Genomic DNA, 18,096 nt, shown 5'->3' with positions numbered 1-18,096 from the left:
TGAAATTTGATTGCCTAGGTCCCCCTAGCTGCTTCTGGGTTATTCTGATGGGACTCCCTGGTGACCTAAGAGCATAAATTATATATTACAATTAAATAGAGTCAGGGCTCTTCAAACTTGACAAATAATTCCAAACCCCATAAGTCATACTCTGCCTTGCTGACTAATCTCACTTGCCAAGGGAGAAAGGGGTAGCCCAGTTTTTTTTTTTTTTATTCTGTTTTACAGTATCTTTACTGAATATCTTTTTAAATGTTTCTACGCTAAAGCTAAGTAAACCTCATTTAGTTAACTGTTAAAGGATCTACCTAAGCCAACATCAAACCTGAACAGGTACTAGACTAAGTCAGACATATCTATTACATATGATAAGACAACTGATTCCAAAATATACTATTAACATTCATGGCATAAGGATGATCCATAGCACTGGGCAAACAGAATAAGCCTAAAAGTCCATTTTAAAATATTTCTTTTCTATTTTTTACATCAGTTATTGGAAGAAAAGTTATATCTCTATTTTTGTGTTGGTTTTTTGGTGGGATGAAGGGAGAGAGAAATGAATGTGCCATTCTCAATTTGTTATCTTCATTTGCTTAGGGAACTACTTCAAAGAAAATTCTCTTTGTCATTTATATAATCTTAGTTTCCTGGAACCCTTAAAGGTTAAGTAACTTTTACAGGATGATACAGCCAGTACATGTCATGAGTCAAGACCTGAATTATTTATGCTATTCTGAGTCTCATCTTTCTATATACTAATCTCTCTCTCTCTCTCTCCTCTCCCTCCCCCCATTATAGAATCTTAGATTTGACCTGGAAGTGATCTCAGAAGTCATATAATATATATCTCCCTGAATTCATTTTACAGAACAGAAAAAAAAATGAGATCATTTGTTCATGCCACAAAGATAGGATTTAAATTAAAATCCTCTAATTCAAGAGCCAGTATTCTTTCCAATATACCATGCTCCTGGACAAGCACAGTCTCAAAATTAATACAGGTAACCAAAATCTGATAGAATTAGAATAAGACCAATTGAGCTTGGATATTTTTCTAAAAAGCTTTATTTTGTTTTGGAAAAAAAGTCTCTCTTCACTTCCCTTTCTGTAAAGGATTCAATGTCTCTGAAAGGAAGAAACACTAGCAGACTGATGCCAAAGATGTTCACATCAGTAAAAGGAATGTTGGATCAGTCACTGGCTTTGAGCATCCTGCCGGAGGTTTATGTCTGAGACATTGGTGGTTTTTTCCCTATACCTGATCTCACTATTCCCATGGCTGCTAACTCCCACTTTGGCTCCATTTACTGCATCCAGATTCAAGAAGGGAAGAATGAAAGTTGGCCTGTTCTCCTTGTCTTTAATGGCAAAAGCACAGAACCTGCCAGTAACATTTGTCTATAAAAGAAACCAACGCCAGTATCATCTCTCCCCCAGTTCAAATCTCCTTCTGGGGCTATGAAACAAAGCCCAAAACAGTTATAAACAGAGACTATTTTTGCTTCTGTGAAGTAGGATATCCCTTATTTTTTTCTCAATAGGAAAATGTCTCCACTGAAATTCAGGAAAGCAAAGGGAAGAATTCTAAGACAAGGTCCTTTCCTTTGAGAAAACAGAGCTAAGAGGAAAGGGAAGAAAAGAAGAGCCAAGGTGTGCCTCCTGAAGCATGATCTTATAAACTTGACGCAGCTCATGGAACAACAGCTACTTTATGTTCCTCTGAGCAGTCACTGCAATAACAGGACAGAAAGTCTTTTTTTCCAAATTGTTTCCAGTATTTATGGGTGAGGCCAACATTCCTTTGGCTTTGGGGCCATGGAGCATATTACCAAGCTGATGCCTTCAGAAAATGCCTCCAACATCCTTTTCCTGATAACCTTTTTCTGTTCTTATTTTGCTATTTCCAAAAATCTATTCCTTTCCCACTGACCTGAACTTACAGCTGAAAAGAACCTAGCACCCATTTGCCCGATACAAAAGAAATCCCCACTATCACATACCCAGTATGTAGACATCTAGCCTCTGATTGAAGACTTCCAAGGAGGGTGAACTCCACCAGTTCTTGAGGGAGTCCACTCAATATTAATGGAACATTTATGCCCATTTCTAAAAGAATGGGAAAACTCCCTAAAATTCCTGCCAACTAATTGTCTACATCCCTAAGCTGCCAAGAAAAGTATCATTAAAACCATAGTAACATCACTATGTAATCCATCTATGTAAAAGACCATCTACTGAAATGTTATCATATTCTTCAATTTATATTTACAACATTCCTTCATTTCTATTTAATTGTATTTACTTGTATCAAAATTTATTTGATACAATATCAATTATATCAAATTGATACAATTGCATACAATTTAATTATATCTATTTAATTGTATCAAATTTCCTCCAATTACACAATTGAACAAATTGTTTTATGCAAATGTGAACACATCCGAACACATCCAAAAATGGCTTAATATTTACCCTTACCTTATTGCTCACATATAAATCAGCTTCCTAGCCATGACCGAAACTTCCTGCTAAAATGACTATCAGGAATTCAAACCCAACACAAGTAACAGAGTAGCAACAACACAAAAATAAAAATGTCTTGTACAGAAGAACAACTGAAAAGCAAAGAGAAGCAATTAAAAAGAAGCAATAAAGAAAAAAATGGAAAAATCTTGGTTAGTTTCCAAAGGCAGATATTTTATTAAAAAGGAAAGAAGGAAGAAAGGGATAATAGAGGAAGGAAAGGAGAAAGGGAAAGAATAAGGAAATCTAAAATCTGGGGACAAAGATAAATCTTTCTAACTAAAACTAACCTTTTTATGAAATAAATCATAATGAATAGAAATTGTAAATTACCTTTTGACTTGGAATTACAAAACAATTTAATCACTCAAAAGAAATCTATTTAATTGTTAAGAACCTTTGAGATCACTACTTAATAGCTTTCTTTCACATATGCAAGAAATGAGGTACCAAAGTCAAGTGACTTGACAAGAATTCCAATGCTAATTATTGCTAGAACAAAGGTTCAAAGACAAATTTTGAGGCTTATGGTTCATGTTCTCTGTATTATAAAGGGTGCTTCAAATTATCTTTATAGAGGAAATGATTTCAACATAGTTTCTCATATTCCCCTTGTTCAGAATCAAGTTACATGTCTATTATATCTGAATTTGTTATTTTTCATTACTTCTTATGATTGAAATTAGTGCCACCTACCTCCTGAGTTTAGGAAGCGTTTTCCAATGTGGACAATGGGATACTTGTCTGCCAGCCGTTTGTCTGGCCATAATATTCCATCTGCTGAAAATACCACTTTATGGTTGATCTTTTGGAATTTCTTCAGTAGCTCTTCAGGACCTCCAGCAAAGATGACATCATAGCTAAGGAAAAGGGAAAAAGAAGATAAATACTCTTCATCCTCTCTTTATGAAGTAATTGAAGGACTATCTTTAATAAGTTCATAATCTGGAATCTTGATATTCTATAGGATGTCCTAAAAGCTGCTTTCACAGCACTAAGATTTTGGAGATACCCTATGTTAAAAAAAATTATGTCTCAAAGTACACTGAACAAATTTCATATCACGAATTCTCTGGATCTTTTGTATACTATCACAACCAAAAACAAGGATTATTTCAAAGGTCCATGATTCTATCAGTGTAGGTACTATTCTATCCTACAATGCAAGCCACAAACTTTTATGGTTCTCAGTAGAAGATTTTTCCTAAAATACTCTGGACAAAGGAATTCATCACTTGTACCTTGTCCCTTATCCAAGGGATGAGCCTAAGTACATTTAACTAGGCAGATCCTTGAAAGACAGTAGCTGGGCCACATTCAAAGCCTTTTTTGCTTAAACGGATCCACTAAAAGTCTGGGAGAAGGGATGAAGAAGGTCTGGAAGACCTACTATGGGAAGTATGATCCTCCATTCAGAAATGAATCAATGGATTGCTATGTAGTGGTGAAAGTTCAGATGATTTTAGATAGCATATATTTGTAATATTCCTAGTTTTATGAGCTCCTCTAGCATCTGGAGAGTAGCAAAGTTGACAGGGTATAAATAGCTGAAGGACAAGAGACTAAAGTATAGACAACTATATCTGGCAGAACTGACTAACTACTTAATCTGGTTAACCAAAAGACAGTGAATGAAGTAATGTGGTTGGAATAAAGGTAGCAGAATAAGATAAGAGAATGGGGAAAGTTTAAAAGAACAACATTCAGGACAGCTGATAGTATAGTAAATAGAGCACCAGCTCTGGAGTCAGGAGGACCTGAGTTCAAATCTGGTCTCAGAAACTTAACACTTAATAGCTGTGTAATCTTCACACAACAGAGAGGGAGAGAAGGAGGGAGGGAGAGGTATAGACAGAATAAAGCATTCAGAACGATGGAATTTCTCTACTGGGTCTCTATCACAAGAGATCATAAAAGAGGGGAACAGATCCAAATGTGCAGAAATGCTTGTAGCATCTATTTTGTGGTGGCAAGGAACTGGAAATTGAGTAGATGCCAATTAACTGGGAAATGGATGCATACATTATTGTATCTGAATGCAATGGAATATTATTGTTCTATAAAATATGTCAAAGAGGTTAACTCTAGAAAAGCCTGAAGAGACTTATATGAACTGATACAGAGTGAATTAAACAGAACCGAGAGAACATTGTACACAGTAACAACAAGATTATGCGATAATCAATTGTGATAGACTTGATCCTTCTCAGCAATGCAGTGATCCAAATCAATTCTAATAGAATTGGAATGGAAATGTCAACCACATCAAGAGAAAGAACCACAGAGATGGAATACAAATTGAAGCAAACTATTTTCACTTTTGTTATTATTGTGCTTTTTCCCCTCATTTTCCCTTTTTGCTCTGATTCTTCTTTCAAAACATGACTAATGTGCAAAATGTTTAACATGATTGCATATGTATAACCATGTATAACATGCTTGCTTTTATGGGAAGGGAAGAGAGGAGAGATAAAAATAAAGATCTTTTAAAAATGATTGTTAAAAACTATCTTTACATGTATTTAGGAAAAAGTATAAAGTAATATTGAGTAAAAATTGTTAAAAAAAAAAAGACATGACTTCAAATTTGGCTTAAGACATTTACTAGTTCTATAATCCTGAGCAAGTTATTTAATTTTTCTGCCTCACTTTCCTTAGTTGTAAATAGAGATGATAATTGTATCTACTTCACAGGATTGTTGTAAAAATCAAATGAGAAAATATTTTTAAAGTGCTTAAGCACAGGGCTTGGCATGCAATAGACACCATATAGTTTTATTAACTGGCCTTTTTCATGCTTTCTCATTTTATTCAACTAATAATTACATGTCTATTTCTGCTGATTTGTCTCTATCTCTGTCTCTATCTCTTTGTGTGTGTGTGTCTCTCTCTTTCTTTCTTTGTCTCTCTCTCTTTCACACACACACACACACACACACAACACACACACACACCAGTCAGAATAATATGGTAGACAGAGAACTGGGCTCACAATTGGGAAAACTGAGAGTCATGTCTTACCTCTTATACACAATTATTATGAGAACCTGAATAAGTCATTTAACTTCTTAACACCCCTCAAGCAACTAAGAGAATAAATGACATAGCCTATACAGATCTGCATTGGAAAAATAAGTTTCTCATCCAAAGTTGCTCTCAAAAATAAAATCAGAGATCTTATTTATAAACAATAAACAGAAAATAGAGATGAATTAAAATAAAATATCCTTTATCCTCAAAGAACTTTCATTCTACTAGGTGGACAAAATATCAACAAAGCATACAAAGTATAAATTGAGCTGAGATCTTAAGGAAGCTAAAGATGCTATGATGCAGTCTTTGGTAGGAAATGGATATTTGTCAATCGACATGAATTAAATGACTAATTTACAAAATATTAAATGTTTACCATGGCCTAAACACTGATATATCAAGCAAGGAAAAATAAAACAAAAACCAGTTCCTGCTCTCAAGGAACTAATGAGGGAAGGAGACAGAGAAGAGAAAGACAGTTGAGAGGAGATGATAGGAGGAGCGAAAGGAGACTGGAGAGAGAGAGAGAGAGAGAGAGAGAGAGAGAGAGAGAGAGAGAAAGAGAGAGAGAGAGAGAGAGAGAGAGAGGAAGAGGATGAAGATAATCTCAGAGGAAAAGGATTGGCAGCTGGTGAAGGGTTGGGAAATCCTCCTACAGAAAGAAGGGGAATTTGAGATGGGTCTTGAAGGAAGCCAAAAAGTGAAAGAAGAAGATATTCAGAGAGAATATTCCAGGAATGGGAGACAGCTATTGTACAGACACTGAAACAAAAGCTGGAGTTTCATATTTGAGGAAAAGTAAGTCAGGGTACCCGTATGGCTTGTCATAAATTTTATTGCTAAGAGGTTCATCTAATGATAGTTATTTTCTTGTTCATGGTATTTGTCCCTATTTAGATTATTTTTTAAAACCTCTGTTATTACTTTAAAAATCATTTTATCCATATGTTTAATCCAAAGGAGAAATAGTACTGAAAAAGTATTAAAGTAATGTGCTAATATAACCTATCTAAATATGACCAGAAAAGGGAGGAAGGGGAAGGAAGGAAGGAAGGAAGGGAAGGAGAGAGGAAAAGAGGGAGGGAGGGAGGAAGGAGGGAGGGAAAGAAAAATAAATCCATGTAATTAAGTCTTATAAAGCAAATGGTTCTCATTTGAAGCAAAAAAGTCTAAGGTGGCTGGAGCCCAAAGCTATCAACTTAGCAACAACATTTCATCTATATTTTCCTTAGTTTTCTTATCTGAAATGGAAAATGCATCATGTATATCAACCTCACCTTACGATCTGACCACAAAGTGGCATAGGAGTCAATATTTAAATTTCTTTTAAATCTTGGGAAAATGTGTTGGAAATACTCTCAAGGGTTCCAGCCCAAACATATCTCCTTGCTAGGAGTAACCACTTAGAAATAACTAGTTTCATCAAACTCCTAGGGGGAGGAGAACTATAAAAATGACCAAGTTTCTCAAAGCTCCTTGCAGGTTTAAACTTATGATACTATAATGCATTATGTACACTGCTGGCTTAGAGGCAAAACACTCAGAAACTTGAATTCAAAATAGAAGATTATGTAACAATTGACAAGGAATGACTTTACAAATCAATCCTATTTCTCTTTTCTCATTTTAACTGTTCTCTTTCAAAAAATAAAAGCATATTTGGCAATCCTGCTTAAAGCTTGTGCATTTTAAGATTTCCCCCTCCCTTCCAACTACCACCTCTTTCTCAATCCAAATTATTTACGAAACTGGAATATCGCAGTTAAGAATCCCAAATTTCTAGCAATATTGGAGAAAATGACACTAACCTGGAAGAGATGTGCAAAAGGAAAGAACAGAGGAATAATAATAATAATAATAATAATAAAAATCAGTGAGACATAAATGGTTTATAAGTAAAGTGCCAGATTTCTAAAGCAAATACTTATAATCTGAAGTATTAAAGTCTAAAATAGCTGTACAAAAGATATTTAAGTAGCAACAAAATTTCATTCATATTTCTTTGGCTTTGTTTCTAATTTAAAATGGAAAATCTAAACATAAAATGCCACACAGTACCATTTTTTGCCCAGTATGTTCTGGTGCAGATGTGAGATTCTAATTAAACTATAGAAATTTTGGCCAAATCTTTGGGAGTGGACATTAGCAGAAAATTGGCAAGCCTGAGGAAAATGTTCCTTAGAATATAAATTATGAATATATAGCCCATGGTTTCTCAAAAATTAAAATATTAAAAATTTTTAAAACCTGTGAAATTAAAAAGATTTTTGAGTGTTTCCTTATTTTTAAAATCTTATAAAGTGTAGCATTGACATTTGTGCCAATTGACCTCAGAAGAATGGATCTTTTAATAATTAATCTCAGGAGAATCACCTAAAATTCTTTTAGTGATGTTAAACTTTGACAAAGCAGCAGAGGTCTGTTTTTCTTCTTAAAGCAATTTTGGCTACTCAGAGTTATAAAGAGCCAAGTTCAACAATTAAAAGTCCACAAATTTCATTCCCAAAAGAATCAAGTCTATTTAAACATAGGGGGAAAATTCCACTTCCTTCAACCTTGGGCTGCTATACGCTGTAGATACATGAGATTGCCAAGTTATGTGGCAAAGTTGAGGCCTCCAGCAGGCATATCATAGTTTCATCTATAACAAGTCTTGTCGTCATCATTGCTAACCGAAAGTCAAAATACTACTGGATTAGTCAAAGTGAAAACATGCCGGGCTCAATTTCTCCCTCTTCCAAAGATCCAGTTGTCCTCCAACACTTTCTCAATTAAAATAGCTCTGTTAACTGCTCAACTCTAAAGTATTAATATCTAAAAAAAAAAACATTGATGCTCCAGGGAATTACTGACATTGACATGATGCTTTAAAGTTTGCCTAGCACCTTCCTTACTTATGTCATGGACTTTGAGTTTGATATCAGCCCTGTGTGGTTGGTGTGGGGGAGGTGAAAAGGGGAAGAGAAAAAACATCCTGGACCTACTATGTGTCAGGTACTGTACTAAGTACTTTATTAGTACTTATACTATATTAGTATATTGTATTATTATTATACTGCATTAGTATAATTAATATATTATTAGTATTAGTATTGTATTAGTATATTATATATAGTATTAGTATATATAATATATATTAGTATAGATATATTAGTAAGTTACATATAATATTAGTACTGTATTAGTATAATAAAATTAGTATATTATCATATTAATATGCTAATTATATTATGATATAGTTATATATTATATTTGATATATAATTATAATAATTTTATTCTAATAATAATACATACTAATTATATTATAATTATATATATATTATTATATTATTATACTGTATTAGTAATCATTTGATCATTTGGCCCTCACCACAACCTCAGAGGTGGGGAAAGGAGGCAGACAGAGGTTTTAAGTGACTTTCCTAGGGTCACACAGACAGTTAAGTATCTGAGGTATGATTTTGTTCTCCTTGATTCCAGGCTAACCACTTTGCCACCTAACTACATGTTTATCCTCCATTTTACAGATAAGAAAATTGAGGCTCAAAGAGGTTCTCTTGTCCATGTTCACAAATTTAGGAATTAGCAGAGATTGATTTTGAACTGAAATCTTTCTGAATTCATCTCATCTATCTACATACTGAATGGGACTAGGTGAAGATTTCTCATAAAGTCTATGAAATGGAGTAGATTAGAACCTAGGCTTAAGTTTCAGGAAGTCACATGATCCATATTCTTAGAGGTCTGTAGGGAAGAAAAGGTCAGACCCTAAGTCTAAGCTTCAGGAAGTTACACAACCCACAGGAAGAGACAGCATTGCTGACCATTGGTCAATGGTTAATTACTTTTCAGTCCATCCCAATGAACCCAAGTGTTTTAGTATTTAACCAAATTTACTCTTTCTGCCTCACCAGGCCAGGTACAATGCTGAGAGATGGGAGCTGAAAGAGAAGGAAGAGAAGGAGAGAGAAAAGAAGGAAAAAAAAGATGGGAGGAAAGGAGAGAGGAAAGGAGGTAGGAAGGTAGGCAAGGAAAGAAGGAAGGAAGGAACTACACTGCACAACTAGAGCTGTCCAGTTGGGTCCCTAGTGGGGCAACTACTGAGATTTTTGATTGTTGTTTGTCCTTCATTCTCACCAGTGAACAACCATATTCAGGATCGTGTTCTGGTAATGTCCCTTTGGCAGCTGTGTGGATTATTAATTGGTAAAGCAAGAAACTTAAGGTCTGGAGTGCAATTAGGAAGCTACTGCAATAGCCCAGGCAAGATGTATTGGAGGACCAGAAATAGCATGATGTTCTGTTAAGTGCAGTGAGGAGAATGTTTTATCTCCATTCTTTGCCCCAGTTTCTGGCAAATGGTTGATAATTTTGCCTTGAACCTCTTCTGTAGGAAGTTTATCATAAAATTTTAGACTTGTAAGAAACCTTAGGGATCACCTAATGCAAACAGCTATAATCAGTTCCTATATATGAAATTGCATTACAATGTATTCATTCTGCATATGTACAGAACTCATTAAGTATATGGGGCAGAAAAGCAGCACACAAGAATTATTTACTAGTGTGCATATTCTTAAACATTTCATATTTTTATACCTCACAAAATATAGTAAATAGCAGAACAAGGAACCTAAAATACCATCGATCATTAGCCATAACTTGAATGAAACAGTCTTTAGTTTAGCAGATATATAATAGCAGAAATCGGGGGTTAGAATGTGTTTTGGCTTGTCATCATACTAATATAATGAAATGTTGCCCATAACTAATGACTAGGTTCTTTGTGTTTGCATGTTTAATCTGTTCTCTTTGTCACTAAGAAAAAGTCTACTTTCCTTAGTTAAAATTATAGACATTGCAACAGAAAATTATTGCTTTAAGAATTCTTTCACTCTCTATTGCCCATTTAACCTTTAAAAAGACAGGCACTCCCGTGACAATGTGAATTATCCTAAACAAAAAATGTCTTTTTACAGGTAAGAAGGCAGAGGGAAGGAGCAAATGTGAAGTTCTTTTTTACCTGTATGGTTGTGGTTGTTTTTGAAATTGTTTTTTTGTGTTTGTCTGTTTCATCTTTTTGTGTGTGTGTCCAGACCTATTATTTCATTCCATCAGTTGTTTTAAAAAATTGCCAGTGAGAAACTGTCCTCTACTGATGGTGATCAGCATTTTTTTCTATATGTTATGGTCTTAGCATGTTAATAGGATCACAATTCCAGAACTGAAAGAGACTTCAGCTGACTGGTCCAATCTCTTGATTTGTAATATAAGCCAATGCCCAGAAGCTTAAGTGATCTGTTGAATGTCATAAAGAAGAACTGGGATTTGAATTTGGGCCCTAAATCTTCTAATTCAACACACTTTCCATGGCTTAATAAAGCTGGTGTTTAGATGACTAAGGCCCTTAGAGTTAAAGTAACTGGCCTCAGATCACATAGCCAGTGAATGTGACTAACTGGATTTGAATCTTCCTGACTCCAAAATCAACTGTCTATCTACCACCATACCACACTGACTCTTAATGTATACCACACTGACATTAAATAGCACTGCTACTCATCACTACTACAGAGATATATAAAACCTAAATATTATCCATTTTCATTAGTAGATATCAAGAAATACTAAATATTAAAGAATACATATATATGTATATATACACACACATATACAAACACAAATTAAGCATATATATATATATATATATATATATATATACACACATAAATGGAGTATGTATACACACACACACACACACACACACACATATACAGACATAAATGGAGAAACCAGAAATAATATGTATAATATGTATTAAAAGAAAGGCTAAATGTCTGTTAAGAGTTACCTAAACTTGTCTTCAAGAGACATTAATATATTTTTAATAAATCGTTAGCCTTTTAGAATTTATACAATTTATGCACTTTAAAAAATGTGATTCATTAACCTAGCAATTTTAGCTAAATAGCAGTTTATGAGGTGCCTAGAGAGAGATAAACACAGGCTGACATAGCTGAGAAGCCAGAAACAAAGCTATCACGGCACCTCCCAAGGCAAGAAATGCTTTTTAATTCTAAATGATGTAGCTTTGGAAAATTTTCCTACTTTTAAACATTTTCCTACTTTTAAAAGTCATTCTTACATCTTCCAAAAAAAAATAAAATGAAAACCATTTTAATGGTTTCTGCCAGCTACCAAGTAGTCATAGAAATGCCAGTAGTGCTTTTTTTTTTTAGAAACCACTGCTTTGTATTATATGATCTCATAAATTAAGCAATATGTGGCCAAAACTAAACTACTATAGAAATTTATTTGAGTTACTAAGATTAACTATCCCTCCACTGCTCAACCAGAAATGTTGTTTTGGACTAATCCTGGAAACCAAGAAAGATTGCATATTTAGAAAATTCTTACTTCTAAGTAAATACATATATACTAGAATATACCCAAAATTCTATGATTTAATCATAGTATTTCCACTACTAACACAGAATAAAATTAGTCATATTTAGTTGCTGACATGGCCAAAAATCCTATCACCTGATAATCAACCTTTTGATAACTCCCATCAAATTGAGTTAAAATGGCAGATCCACAAAATCAAAAATACAGATTTTCCTTGCTTTAATACCCTCTTTTAAAATATAAATTTAAAGTTAAATTATATTTCTCATTAGGTTTTAGATGCGTTTTATCTCCGCTTCTTATAAGTTTTCAATTCACAATAGTTTCTAAACTTCAGTTAATTTTCAGTTTGTAATTATTTTGCCCCAGGCATCATTGTCAAGTAGCTAATGATCTGTCACAAATACTTATACAGATTCACAGATTACAAAGAGCTGTAAGGGTCCTTAGAGCTCCTCCAGTCAAAATGTTTATTTTATAGATAAAAAAATGCAAGACCCAGAGAGGGCAAATAACTTTCCTGAGCTTGCACAGCTATTTAATTAGTGACAGGCTTTAAACACAGATATACTGATTCCACATCCAGATGTGGATTATTCCACATCTGATTTCTGATTATTCTGATTATTTCTGGTTTCTCCATTTATGTCTGTATATATGTGTCTGTATATATGTGTTCTCAAAAAAGGCTCTCTGTAGAAGAAAGTGCTTAAGCTGCAACTTGAAAGAAGAGAAGTATTATACAAGGCAGATATGAGGGAGTACATTAGATGCATGGCAAACTGCTAATGAAAAGTTTCAAAGTCAAGCTATGAAGCATCAAGTGTGAGAAACAGAGAGACAGCCATTTTAATTGAATCACAGAGCTGAAGGCTGAATCTATGATTTCAATATTTCTAATAAGAAAAATTCCCTTCAACAATTCAGATCAGCATCTTAACTGTTAACTAGCCATTTTAAGAGAGCTGTCTATAGCACTAAGAAATTAAACCATATGTTCAAGGCCACAAAAATAACAGATGTCAGGAGCTAGATTTGAACATAGCTAATCCTATCTCCAAAGTCAGCTCATCATCTACTCTTCCATGCAACCCCTCAATGTGCATCCACATACAAATTTATTCACATATCTACTACATTGACAGCATATATAATCTACATCTATTCAGTCTCCATTACATAAAAACTGGGCCATATATCTTTGTGAATTGGTTATCTGAAGTTCAAAAAAAAATCTCTCCTACCAAAGAATCTATATTTTCCAGGATCACTGACAGTCCTACTGAATCACTATACAGTCACAAAGAAAAGTAGCACAAAATAATACAGTGTTTAAAGTTTTAGTGACTCAATTGTTTTAAAAAGAATAATTAAATAAAAATATGTATTCACATCTTGAATTATTAAAAACTGATTTAAAAATTGATTTACTCAGTTCAAGATAGAAAAAGAAATGTAAACTTACAGAAGCTGTGAAAGAGACTTTTGGTAACTTTTAGTGTCTTTAAAAATTGATGACACCAGTTCTTAGTTATGTTCAATTTCTCTTCAAAATGTAAGCCATTCCTTTTCCCTAAATCATATTGTGGGGACTGTTACTATGTAAAGCAGTTGAAGTTTGGGGCTTTATTGGTAGAAGGAACAAGGCAGGGAAAGGATGCTCTTTCTGAAGTAATAAGTCAAGAACTAAATGAAGGGAAAAAAGAAGAGTGCATATATATATATATATATATATATATGTGTATATATATATATATATATTCATATGTGCATGTTTACACATACATTCCTATAGGCATATATATGTGCCCATATCATATATACCAATGCATGCATCCATATATGTTTATATTACTCATGTAATATAAACACATATGTGCAGTTATATATATTCATGTGTCCTCTTTAATTCCATAATATATATATATATATATATCCATATATTCATATATATATATATATATATATATATATACACACACGCACATACACATATATTCATGTATACACTAACACGCAGACAGACATATATATACGTAATGTATGTCAATCAGGCTGTGTGGGACAGAATTATGTGAGCTCTGAGCAATGATAGAGGAAAAACAGGTTTGCAGAATCCCAACAAGGAAGGAAAGCATAGGGAATGGTCCTTTGCTCTGATCCATAGAAAGTGGGTTAATAGTAGTTAATGCATATAGCCTTTTATGCCTTCTAGACCATAAGAAAAATAAGGGAGCATCAATAGTGTGTGACTACATGATAGTGGTTGCAGAATACCATTTTTCTTCTTCTATATGTATATAGATATACCTCCATGTGTTCTAGCTTGTATTTTTTTTAAATTTTCTTTTAATGAGATATGGTTCTTTCTCATTGTAAATGGTATAAAGGATCAGTTAAGACTAATAGCACATATATTCAACAAGATTAGAGAAGCCTCCAGAGATCTGTATTACTTCTCTCAAGCAAAATGAGAAAAGACATTTGAAATAGCATCATTTCATATAATGTCTCACAGGGAAGCTCTTGTCACACTTTATCTCCATGATAGGCCACAGTTTTTATAATGAGTAAATGTTTTATTTTAAACTGTTAATATAACAGTTCAAAACAAATACTACCAAAACATAAACCACCAACATCTTGCCAGGTCCTTTTATCTTATGAGTACATTACAAAGTAAGAAAAGTGAAAATAGCACAGATTTTTTCCTACCATTCAGTAAAAAACACAACCAAATCTTCTTGGTCAGCATAACTTCCCATTGCTTCTTTCAGTAATCTTACTTTTTGGCCTCCGCCAATAGCATTTACCTTGTCTCCACCTTTCCATTCTTCTCCTTTACCAAGGACCTGTAAATAGAATAAACATATCTGCTGAACAACAATAAAAAATGTAAAATACTTATCAAAGAAACTTAAACTATATAAAATCAATTATTCTAGTAAAAAGAAACAAAGAACTTTCTATTTCTTGACATCGATCTTTGAAGTCTATGAAAAATGACATACCATTTAAATATTAGTATGTTAATGAAATATGATAATGTAATTAAGTATGTAACAATTACTTAAAAAAAGAATAATGAAAATAAAATGAGTGATACAGAGACATCTGGGAATGCATTCATGATTTTTAAATGGGGATGAAGAAAAACAGAGTCAAAAGTCTGGAGCAAATACACTGACAATCTAAGAAAAAAAGTGAAAGAGTATGAATTGAAAAAATAAGAATCTTGCTAAGAACGCAGAGGAAATGATTGAAAAAAATTGTTAGGAACTTCTGGCTGTTTTACTTAATATTTACCAAGGCAAATTTCATAGACTATATTGTGATTCAGTGGTAATTTTAAAATAAAACATTTAATTTTTAATGACTTCCAAAAACATTTGGGGGAAAATAGAACTTTTAAAAGTGTAAAGGAATAAAGATTATTTTCTATCATAGATAGACATTGGTTTCAATGAAGGGTTAAAAAAAGAATTAAAAAAAAAAAAAAAAAACTTTGACCATACTCTATTCAGTTAGATACAGAATCTGCATAAAAGCAAAGCAACTTTTAGGCTTTAAGCTATTTTCCTGCTGACCTAAAATGGATTGGTCAGGTTATAATTGAGGCTATCAAACAAAATTCCAATATTCTCTCCTTATAAATTTTAACCACAGTCTTCTATGACCGTCAAAAGTTTAGTGAAGTTTTATTGTGTCAAAGAAATTGCTTGGCCAAGAGAAATCAACATTTACTGCTAGCTCTTTTCTGCTCTAGGAAGCTAAGTACAGCTGTCACAAAGGGAAGGAATGAGTCCCTAAATAGTCTGATCAAAGGAAAAAAGAAAAAAATCCCCAAATTCAACCTAAGCTGGCTATTTTTTTTCAAATGGAAATGGAAACTGCAAACTTTTATTTGTCCATTTATCTTCCCAAGCACAATATTTCATGCAATGGATGATTTAAAAAATGGTGAGTGAACAAGTGAATACATTCTAATAGAAAATGAGTAAATAAACAAAATTTACCATAAGAAGAGCACTAATAGAAACAAAGGTTTTCATAGGACATAAATTCTGAGTCTGGCTTCAGTGAATACCTGGCTACCACCTAACTAATAAGTAAACCTATAGGATTCCATTTTCTTTCACTTTTATTTCAATAATGTTTATAGTCTGCTGAATAAATCCTCAATTTATAGCCCAGGGTGAAAATGAGCATCACTTCCAAGCCTGGTGGAATCCTCAGGTCTCAAATCCCCAATCTGACTTATTCCTTTCTACTTACCTACTATTTCCACCTAATACAGCTACATTTTTCTGAATGTAATTCTGAAATTCTGAAAAGCAATATAATACAACTGAAAGGGGGCTCATTTGGAGTCAGAGGATCAATTCTCAGATGAACTATATGAACTGGAGCAAGCCTTTCAAATTTTCTGAACTTCTGGTGGTGCAGTGGAAAGAACATCAGTCCTGGAATCAAGAACATGTAAGTTCAAATCCAGACTCAGGGACTTATTACTGGGCAAATCACTTAAAACTGTTTTCCTCAGTTTTCTCATCTGTAAAATGAGCTAGAGAAGAAAATAGCAAATCACTGCAATATCTTTTCTAACAAAACTCCAAAATGAGGTGATGGAGAGTTGGACAGCACTGTACAACATCAAAAATTAAGTCACTGAGTTAGGACACCCAAATGCATGTTTCTAAGTGGAATAAATAGAACTAGAATCCAGGTTTCCTGACTCCTCAGATGATGTTCTTTTTACTATACCACTCAAGCACACTTTCCCCAGCTCACATGACTAACATTATTCAACTAATTACATTTGATAATTTGGAATACAAAAAGCATTTCCCCAAAGAATCAGTTATAAAATGGTTAGCAAGATAGTTTACAAATATCTTTCTACTCAGCTCACAGTGTAGTTAAAATACTGTATAATCCAGGGGAAAATCTAGCTTCAACATAATTCAGTATTAGGAAATAAACAGACAAATTACTTTGAAAAAATTAAAAAGGCATGGTACAAAGTACAAGTAGCAGGATGGGTAGGTTCCTGAGTGACATTTTTGTGCTATAAAGTTTGTACTGTTAAAATCAACCATCTTAGGACGGAAAACCACAGCTATGAGAAGGAGGGAGACCTTGAGAGTCTAAAACTATTAGCTTTAGAGAATCCATATTACTAACTTAAAAGAATCGAGGAAATTTGGGGCAGAAGAGAAGGAACCAAAACTTTTACAAAATCTTGCTTTAGTCCAGAGAGAAATGGTAAGTACATAACAATATAAGCTCTGTGAGTACATGAATATTCTGTGTTACCATTTCAATTGTGTCCAATTCTTCATACCCAATTTAAGATTTTCTTGACCAAGATGAGTAGTTTGCCATTTCCCTTTCCAGCTCATTTTATAGATAAAGAAACAGAGGCAAATAGGGTAAAGTGACTTACTCAGAGTCACACAGCTAATAAGTGTCAGAGCTGCATTTGAATTCAGGTCTACCTGACTCCAGGGCCAGCACTCTATCCACTGTATCATTTAACTGTTTTGCACCATTTAGCTAACCTATAAACAATATTACATAATATAATAATTACATACACACACATAGAAGCAATGAAGCACAGTGGATAGAAAGCTTGCTTCAAAAACACGGATTCAAGAAATGTGCTTAATACAAATTGTTCATATGACCCTAGATAAATTGCTTAAACCCCCAGAACCTGAGACACTAACCTGCAGAAAAAGTCCTGTTATGCAATTAGAGGAATTTCTCTAACAAATAAAATTATAGGTTCTGTTCCTGTCATCCCTATATACATATATATATATATATATATATATATATGTGCATGTGTCTTATATATTATACATAAAAACACGTGACTTTTCAAAACTCACTCACTACAAAATTATAACAAGACCTTAAAAATATAAACATATAAAAAGCATAATTTCCTGCAATTATGCTCTCAATTCTAACCTATAGTCCATAGCCAATAAATATCTCATTTAAGTAGCTGAGTACTAATTGTGGTCTTAGGAGAACTTGGGTTCAAATCTGGCCTCATACACTTACTAGTTGTGTGATCCTAGGCAAGTCATTTAACCCTGTTTGCCTAAGTTTC

The 18,096-nt window shown here is 33.5% G+C and overlaps 1 protein-coding gene across 3 annotated transcripts in view; it reads right to left on the bottom strand.

Annotated features, from left to right (window-relative positions):
• Positions 1-18,096, bottom strand: part of PLOD2 (procollagen-lysine,2-oxoglutarate 5-dioxygenase 2) — a 119,428-nt gene that overhangs the window by 48,076 nt on the left and 53,256 nt on the right. For all 3 annotated transcript variants that reach the window (XM_031957802.1, XM_012546500.3, XM_023500755.2), the window contains exons 3-4: positions 14,688-14,824; positions 3,226-3,389 (exon numbers count right to left, since the gene is read on the bottom strand). In XM_031957802.1, coding sequence (XP_031813662.1) covers positions 3,226-3,389; positions 14,688-14,824 — 301 coding nt within the window. The remainder of the gene's footprint in view (positions 1-3,225; positions 3,390-14,687; positions 14,825-18,096) is intronic.

Source organism: Sarcophilus harrisii, chromosome 3 (genome assembly GCF_902635505.1).
Source record: "Sarcophilus harrisii chromosome 3, mSarHar1.11, whole genome shotgun sequence".
Taxonomy (NCBI): Eukaryota; Metazoa; Chordata; class Mammalia; order Dasyuromorphia; family Dasyuridae; genus Sarcophilus; species Sarcophilus harrisii.
This window is presented reverse-complemented; position numbering and strand designations above follow the sequence as displayed.